The 9,542-nt window shown below is 41.2% G+C and overlaps 1 protein-coding gene across 1 annotated transcript; it reads left to right on the top strand.

Annotated features, from left to right (window-relative positions):
* Positions 1 to 2,004: 2,004 nt before the first annotated feature.
* On the top strand, positions 2,005 to 8,729 carry camlg (calcium modulating ligand). Its single transcript, XM_083987073.1, has 4 exons — positions 2,005 to 2,327; positions 4,483 to 4,943; positions 5,288 to 5,353; positions 6,185 to 8,729. The coding sequence occupies exons 1-4, from the start codon at positions 2,162 to 2,164 to the stop codon at positions 6,374 to 6,376; spliced, it is 885 nt and encodes a 294-aa protein (XP_083843199.1). The 5' UTR covers positions 2,005 to 2,161; the 3' UTR covers positions 6,377 to 8,729.
* The last annotated feature ends 813 nt before the right edge of the window (positions 8,730 to 9,542 follow it).

Genomic DNA, 9,542 nt, shown 5'->3' with positions numbered 1-9,542 from the left:
ACTTAAAAGACAAAGGCTTCATCGCACCTCTGGAACAACAGGGTTTGTAGGTAGTTTAGCATCGGAATTAACTTTTTTCCTCATGTCATAACGGCGCAGCCACTGAAGGGAGTGACAGAAGGACTAGATCTCCTTTCAGGGCACAGACGCATCCTGGTGGAGGTTTACTTTGTCGCTATAGTGCTTTGACACTATAACCAGCAGGGCTATAAATGTCTGGGCCACCTGTCAAGGCCCTTTAAACTGTAAATAGGGACGGTAGGCTACAGTCTGATCGTTGACCAACTCTGGGATCCTCATCAAGGATCTGCAGATATACATTCAAGACAAAAACACACAGATTTAATTTTGGTTTTGCATTGATTCCAACTCTTATTGCAAGAATAGAGGTGGGTAAATCATTTCTCATATGAAGTATCAATACTTCATATGATGCATGCTCTTGAATCCACAGGCTCAATAGGATTGATAGCAGAAAACCTAAAACAATACATGTATTTTTAAATACATATTTTTTTAAAGGCACGCAAATAGCAGCAAACAAGAAAAGGCCTGTGGCTGATTGATCAGCATGGACATGTTCAATCTAAGTTGTTATGTGAACTAATTAAACATCTGACTGAGCTTATAATAAAAAACAACAACATTTTTATAACAAGTTATCTAAGCTTGCTGTTATTTTATTTAAAGTATTCATGGTAATTCTTCTCTATATACATGTGTTAATACATGCAGGCAGAGAAATGAAGCAACAAACTGCTCTGTGTTATCCGCTTCTTATTTTCATAGATCAGGCTAAATAGCATGTTGTGCTGCTCATGTCTGAACATGTAGTGTGTGAATTCACATCATGTTATTAACAACAAAAACAAAACAATGTGTTTGACAAATTATTTGGTCATAATTAAAACATATTCAGTGTTAGCCTATTGATATTTATATAACATGAGAAGTTACAACAGTAAAACAACATCAATTAAAGGGGGGGGGGGTTAAGACAATATTAGGGAAATAAAGCAATGAATAAATACAGTTAAACAGTCAAGATGGGTTACAGTTAAAAGCAGTGACAGTGTAGTGAGATCAGGTCAGTGATGGCCTTATAAACTGTTGTACTGATGGTAAGTTTCCAAATTTTAGGGCCTTTTATAGATTATTCCATGTGTATGGTGCATTATAATAAAAACATGTTTTCCCCAGTTGAGTTCCAGCAAATTAAATATATGAGTAACAGCCAGTTCTGTGAGTGTGGACCAGTTTTAATGTGGTTTCAGTGTTAGGAGAGATGATAGTACTGTATGGTATGGAGGGAGTAACTGTGACAGTGCTTTAAAAATGAACCAAATATGAATATATGAACTGTTTGTATTATTCGATTCTATTAGTTAGTTAGTTAGTTAGTTAGTTTAAGTTTATTTCAGACATGTTAAAAGAAATAAAACATAATACAGAAATGGACAGACATAACATATAAAAACTATAATATATATATATATATATATATATAATAAAAAATAAAAAAAAAATTGAAAATAAAGGTAATTTGATTTTTTTGTTTTTTTTGTTTATTTGTTTGTTTCATATCCGAAAAGGAGTGGGAAGAAGTAAAACTTATTTACTCCCACCCCTTATTCATAAATTATCTATCAAGTTATCTAGTCATTATAATCTATACAGTAAGTTAATTTATGAGTTATTTAACTGGATTTATTCTAATATATTATTATATTTATATTTATATACATATAGATTTAGATTCTATTCTATGCTCTTATAATAATACATCCATGCTCGAGGTCCCACCCCTTATTATTAGATAATAAAGCCTGTCTGTGTTTCCTGTCAGTCAGCGCCGAGGGGCTTAAAAACCTGCTTAAACCACTTCGTCATGCTAGGCGCTGACGCCATCACTGCGCGCGCGCCCTCCTCCTCCTCCTCCCCTCCTTCTCCTCCTCACCACCTCAGACCAGACCAGACACCCTGCTGCTGCTGCTGCTGCTGCTGCTGCTGTTTGTCCACTCCGCTGTGTGTTTACCGTCTAATTCAGTGACTTCTCCTCCTCCTTCTTCTCCTTCTTCTTTTCACTCCGCTGTCCGGTGGTTTGGTTGGATCAGATCGGTCGTCGGTCGGTTTGTTTGTTCGTTGCTTTCCTTCATCCAACATGGAGCCGGTGGATGTGAGCGAGGAGCAGCAGCGGACTGGCGGCGGCTCTCTGTCGGCGGCGCAGAAGCGAGCGGAGATCCGGAGGAGGAAACTGCTCATGAACTCGGAGGACAGGATGCACAGGATCGTGGGCTTCGCTGCTAAAACCGAGTCTGAAAATAATGGTATGATGATGATGCAATGATGCAATAATAATGATGATGATGATGATGATGATGATGATAATGGTCCGAGGTCGTGACTGTCACCTGCTGCTGCTGCTGCTGCTGTCGCCCTTTCAGCTGCACATTACCGTACCTTTGTTCTCAGGCTTTGCTCATTAACGTGACTTGCACGTTCACTTTCACTATACAGATGTGTCATAGAGAGGCTCCAAACCCAAACTGCTCCTAAATGGAGAGTTTTTGCCCCTGAAATTTAAGACGCTGCAAGTATTGTTTTTCATCTACTACTAACCAGTAAAAAAAAAAAACACAGGTTAAACATGGAAGGGAAGAATATGGTACATTACAGGTGTTGGGTTAATGTGTGTGAGGATAATGAATGAGAAGGAAATGTCAATATTTGCTTTGCAAGTCATTCATGGTGTGCACCCTTAAATTTTCTGCTCACACTCCTAAAGTTTTAAGTTAGGGGTCCGCTGTGCTCCTAGTAAAACATGTTGGACAGGAGCCCTGGTTATGCATCTACTTGCACATGTTTAACCAGTAAATTTGTCTTTAAAAAAACACACACACAGGTTAAACATGGAAGGGAAGAATCTGGTACATTACAGGTGTTGGGTTTATGTGTGTGAGGATAATGAATGAGAAGGAAATGTCAATATTTGCTTTGCAAGTCATTCACCCCTAAATTTTCTGCTCACGCTCCTAAAGTTTTAAAGTAGGGGTCCACTGTGCTCCTAGTAGATCATGTTGGACAGGAGCCCTGGTTATGCATTAGTATATTAGCTACAGTTTATTTTTTCATTGTGGGTGTTGGAGAAGAGTTTGCATCCTCCCCCTGTGTAGTTTGTGTGGTTAAAGATCAATCCCTCTGTGCTTATAGTTGAAAGCTGAGCATCAGATGCCCCCCTTTCTGTCAGATAAACTGCTGGAGACAGTTATCTGCCCTGCACTCTCTTCCCTCCTTTCCCGTCCTAAAGGCGGACTATGCAAATCCACACCTTATTCGCTGTCCCTCCATGTTGTCCTTGTCTGTTGACACCTCCCTGATGGTGTGGTGTGATGGATAAGTCACAATCCAAGCTTGTGTGGCGCCCAAAATGAACTTAGCAGAACTAAAAACCTGTGCATCCGTCATCATCCCACCAAGTTAAAAAAACAAACAAACTAATTTAACTGTCAGATCTGAACTCAAACCAGACAGAACATGAGAGTTTGAGGGCAATTTCGGTCAGTTTGGGTGCAGGGAGGGCACTAGTCAGAGGCATTTCTTTTGTAGACTAAATGATTAGGGAATAATTACCAGAAAGTTATTAGTAGAAGCATGAATTCAGTTACCAGTAGGAGTGGAGGTGCAGTGGTGTCGGATACAGTTTCTCTATCCAGGTTCCTTAACGAGGAACTATATAAGTCTGGTCTCTCCTCCTCTGTGTCTCTAACCCTCCTCTCCTCCATGTGCATTTGTTCACAACGAAACCGGTGAGAAATCAATCCATGGAGCGGTGGATAACGTTATTTATCATCTACCATGTTACCATTGTGTATATTTGTGTAGTCTTATCTGTCATGAACAAGAGATTACGGGTTACGGGTTAGCGTGTTACGTTTGTGTGGCGGTGCTGCAGAGACGAGAGCTGGGACACCGGGTCGGAGGCTCTGATCTTACAAGGTTGGTTTTCAGCCAAGAGACGCTAGGTGGAAGGCAGAGGGCCTCCATTCTCCCTGGAACTAGTTACAAGTCATTGATTTAACCAGCAGCACTAGGACTCTGGAGCTGGGAGCTAAGGGACACATGGAGAAGAGTTAAAGCAGAAGTCAGCGGATGGAGTTAGCAGTCCCCGCCCTCATCCCTATGTCACCACATTCACGCGCATCCCTTGGCTGCACACACAGAGAGGACCGCCCCTTTATGCCGTTCTCTCTCTCCTCATTGGATAAAGGTTGTAGGATACAAGGAAAGTTTTCTCCTGGGCTTACAGCAGAGCAGAGTGACTGACAGACCCGTGTTTCAGACCAAACACTCTATATAAGTGATTGCTGTCGGAAGATAAAACTATTTAAGACTTATATTAACACAAATATTCCGCTTACTTCTGCTTTAACCAGATGATGTTTCTTTGATCAGTTAACAAACCTCTCCCTCTGTCCTCATCAGGAGCTTCTCGGCGCCCCACAGAACCTCGTTTCCACCTCGACCTCGACAGAACCGAGCCGTGGTCCTCGTCCCCGTCGTCGCAGAGACCCTCTCCCTTCCTGCCGGAGGCCACGGGACACGGCAGCCGCTCCCACAGCGCCACGCCGGAGAGACGGGGCTCGCCGCTGCCGGACTGCAGCGATCTGACCGGATGCTCCCTGGACGACGACATCGCCGGCGTGCGGCAGAGGCCGAGGGGAGAGAGGGCCTCGGACGACATCGGCGGGTCCCCGCGCCGAGGCCTCCAGAAGTACCTGTCCCGCTTTGACGACGCCATGAAACTGCGAGGTCAGCTGGCCAATGAGAAGCCGGCCCAGGACGGGGCGTCCGAGGCGGAGGAGTTCGACCCCTTCATAGTCTTCAGGCTCATCGGCAGCGTCCTCCTCGCTCTTTTTGTCAGAGTTTTTGTTTGCAAGTATCTGGTGAGTGTTGGCTGAAGACACCGTGTTGCTGTGGTAACTGTGGTTGACTCATCGCCGGTCATTTTAGGTGTTTAGTCACATCACTGGTTTCAGCAGGTTCCTGTTGTTATTATAAAACAAATGACTGTTCACATTCTTTATTATCTCTCACCACAAACCATTAAACCACACATTCAGTGTGTGCAGGTGTTTTTGTTTTAGTGTTATGCATTTTAAAAATGGGTCACTGATCTGTTTTAGTATCAGGTAATAATAATGATGTGTTATTATTATATCAGTATGATATAATGTATGTTGATTTTTCATATTGTTGTAGTGATGTGATGTGTATTCTTTCATTCCAGTCAATATTTGCTCCATTTCTGACCCTTGAACTGGCCTACATGGGTCTCTCCAAATACTTTCCAAAGGTGAGTCTGCACTTCTTTCTGATGATCCCTTTCCCGTTGTTTAAAGGAGACATAATATTCTGTCCCTTTTCCACAAATTTAAATAGTTCCCATGTGTCTTAAAGACTCAAAACACTCACTCAGAACAGCCCTGTTCAGAATGGCTGGTTTCAGTCCCTTTAAATGCAAATGAGCCGCTGCTGACCAGGCCCCGCCCCCTCTACAAATTTGATGACTAATGGTGTCATTCAGTACGTTTACATGCACAGCTAAGTCGAACTCTGCTCACAGCTCCATTTGAGCGTCTCGTCTGAGTTCTGTCCATGTCCCAGTTCACATGCAACAGCAAAAATAGAATAACTGACTTTGTGCCGCCTCTACTGTTGTGAAGCATGCGCACACATGCATTGTCAAGTATTAGCCCAATTAAGGCGAATACATGCAGAAGAAAACCGATTTCCAATCGCACTACCTGGGTGTTTATTTGGAGAAGTCTGGTCTTGGTCGGACTAACGCGTTTACATGCACTTCAGTTGTCCAGTTGTTTTTTCAACTTTCTTTTTAAACGTGCTGATTGTATGACAACTGAGGGAACAGCTCATAAAACCACATGGATTTCAACCTCAGGAGCCTGAAAATTACAGATTTTTTGTCAATTCTTATGCTTTGGGGGCTGCAAGGCAAACACTATGTTAAAGAGCCTCCAAAAGGAGATATGTCCCCTTTAACATGCATGCAAATTCTTATTGTTTTCAAAAATGTAATCAGGAAGGAAGATAAATAAGAAATATGTTGAGGTTTTCATGGTGGATGATTTAAATTTAAATTTTCTCTATACTTGTGTCGCTCCAGGTAGAGAAGAAGTCCCAGACCACTGTGCTCACCGCTGCCCTGCTGCTGTCCGGCATCCCCGCCGAGGTCATCAACCGCTCCATGGACACCTACAGGAGGATGGGCGACGTCTTCGCCGACCTCTGCGTCTACTTCTTCACCTTCATCCTCTCGCACGAGGTCCTACTCTTCTTCGGTTCAGAGACTCCCTGACCCCCCCACAGCTGTAAAAACCCAGCCCTCCTTCTGTTGTTTTTTTTGGCCTCTCCCCCCCTCTGTCCTCCCGTAGCAACAAATGCATGCTCATTAACATCCTCTGACGTGGGTTTGTTGTTGGTTGTTGTTGAGGGTCTGGGAATGAATCCCTTGCTGTATTTATGACAGGTCGTTGTCACTTTGGCGCTTCAGGATTCCACCAAGACGAAGGCGCCACACACACACACACACACACACACACAACACACACACACACACATGACCAGTGTTTGTTTCAGATCAACTTGTGTTTACTCGGGACAGAAGCTCAGAAACAGGAGCACGCCTGTGTTTGCATGTGCGAAGAATGTGCAGGTACAGATATTTATTTGTCAAGAAGTGAGTGGACAACAGTCCGATTCCTTTTTAACTGATGAATGGGAAACACTGGAGTCGCTCAAGAGCTGGGCGATATTTCTGACATGTGTCATCATAAGGATGCAGGTTACAGTGAAGCTCGTGTTGCCATAAATGCAATTCCACTAAAAAAGCTCACAGACATAACATTGAATTATTGCCCAGCCCTGAGTCTCTGCAGATCCTATTTAACTCTAAACGTGGGCGAGGTGTCATATTCTCCAGTCACCAGTAACCGCCCAGCTTGGTATTTCCTGGTTTTTACCAGGTGCGTGAGCCCCAACTGTACAAAGAACAACAACTTCTACTTTGGAGGTAAACTCAACGATCTCCCTACTAGTTTACAACACTACGAATGCCTTCCTGTCATGTTAAGTCATTAGCCCTGTGGAGGTTTGGTCCGGGTCAGGGTCCGGGTCCATGCTCTTCAATTCGACATAATCTAGTTCCTGAGTCGTCTGAAATGAAGATGAGTGAAGAAACCGCCCGAGGCTCCTCTTGGCTCGCGTTTTTTTTTTTTTTTTGACGATTTACAGGATCAACGCAGAGCAGGAAGGAAGCAGTTGGTTTATTCCCCTTAATGCAGAGTGTCATCATCACCCCTGCTCATCAGCTGCACTGTCTGTATCTGTACTTCACGCTGTAGGCGACCTCCAGCTGCATCGCCAGTAGAGACTGTGGCTGTGAAGCTTTTGAAAAAAAATATAATAATAAGCTTTTTTTTTTAACAAGGAACATGAGAAAACACACACATGTGCTCTGAGATTAGTTTCAAGATTCAGATCATTTGATTTCTGGTTTTTACTCTCAGGATTCTTATTTAAAACTTTGAATTGTTTTTGTCTTTTCTTTCGTGAATTCTGTGATTAATCTCGGATATCCTTTTGTTGTTGTTTTTCATCACACAGAGCTTCTCTTATTCCCTTACACACACACACACACACACACACACATCAACAAACAAGAGAAAGTCAAACTACAGTTCACAAGGAAGCTCAAAGCTTAAAAAACAGCTGTGAAATCAGCCGCGTATGTTTAAACATAATGAATGGTGATGTAATCGTTGGAGAGACGGACGTTATATTTTTATTTTATTTTGATCTCCGTGTCATGTTCTGAGAATGAATGGATTGTTATTCTGAGGTCATAACACACGAGGAACAGTTACACACACACACATGGGTCTCCAGCCTTGTTAGGAACCTAGTTGGAAAGTTTAAAAAAAAAAGATAGTTTGAGTTCAGAGATCTTTTTTGTGGCATTGCAGAAGCAGGAGATGTCGAATTCTTCACCATATGAAAATGATTTTTAATTGGTGACCTCTCCGTTTCTAACAGGTGGATATGAATCATGTATATTTGTTTTGTTGTGACAGATTTTCTTCCTAGAGTTACATTTTGTTTGCGATCTGTCATCCAGCGTTCAGAAGGGTCCACCTACAATTAACCAACTAGGTTTCCTCCTTTTGTTGAAGTCGTGAATGTGGAGCGTATTATTATTTTTTTTTTGCACGTCGCTGAGCTGACAAACGCAGTAAACTTCAAACAGTATATGTACAGTGTGAATCATGGCAATGCGTAGGGTTTTTATTGGAAAGTTCAGTTGGGATTTTGTGCGCTTTTTTGTGTTGAGTAATTCTAGTGACATGTTGTCCTTCCCATCATGCATACTTTATACGCAGTATGTATACTCTACTTCTGTGCTGGTAATGTTCTTGCTGCATACCTTTTAATTTCATCCAAATTAATTTATTAATGTGAATATTATTTTTTTTCATGTAAATGAAATGGTGTGATTTACCTTACGACTTGTCTTGTCTGACCTACTTGATTGTTTTTTTTATAATGTTTACAAAATAACTGTTTTTAATTGCTCTTACAGTGCTTCTTTGAACGTAATGGGCAAATTGTAGTGTTGACATGATGTAAACAGTTTCTGCTTAAAAAAATAAATAAATACAATAATCGAACAAATTCAATTCATACCAAATAAATACTACTTGTGTGATATACTGTTTGGACTCTGGTGAGCTTGATTTATTCATTGGGTTATGTAACAGGGACAGTGAACATTTATAAACATCACTTAAGGCCTACTTCCTCTTATTTAGGTCATCCTTTAAAAGAGCTGAGGTCATTACTAAAATGATGAGTGAAGAAGTTGAGGTGTCAGGGCCACCACTAGAATTAATTAAAAAAAAAAAATTATATACTTTGTATACTTATTATAAATCAAATATCATTCTAACATTCCCCTATATTTGATATCAGATATTTCGTAAATAAATCTTAAAAATATACCAGTATACACAGTGTAGTTAAACAAATATCAACCAACTCTGCACGATCCTACAGGGAGGGGAATAAGCACCCATTTACCAACATGGGAAAAACCCTCACAAATTATTATTATTTTTTTTAAATCAGGCCTTGATGTAATACAGAATAGTTTCGGGTAAGTTACTTTTCAAATATGATTAATTTACTGCAGTGTTTAATCACTTGAGCTGATGGAAATTTAGATAAATAGATTAGTAGGCCTAAATAAAAATCTTCATTTAGCTCCAAAGGAAAAGCCATCGGACTGGGACATTACTGTATTAAGAATCTCTCTATCAAGACCAGTCAATCGGTTTGGATGTGATTACAGGGTTTAGGTCGTTTTTTAATCATGTATATTTTTTATTATTAGTATATATTTGTTTTGTTTTTTTCCTGTATTCTTCGTTTATAATCATTTATATACCTACTGTATACTACCCCTGGCT

The sequence above is a fragment of the Trachurus trachurus genome (assembly GCF_905171665.1).
Source record: "Trachurus trachurus genome assembly, chromosome: 14".
In the NCBI taxonomy this organism is placed as follows: Eukaryota; Metazoa; Chordata; class Actinopteri; order Carangiformes; family Carangidae; genus Trachurus; species Trachurus trachurus.
The sequence above is the reverse complement of the archived record's forward strand: the minus strand, read 5'-3'. Positions and strand labels throughout refer to the sequence as shown.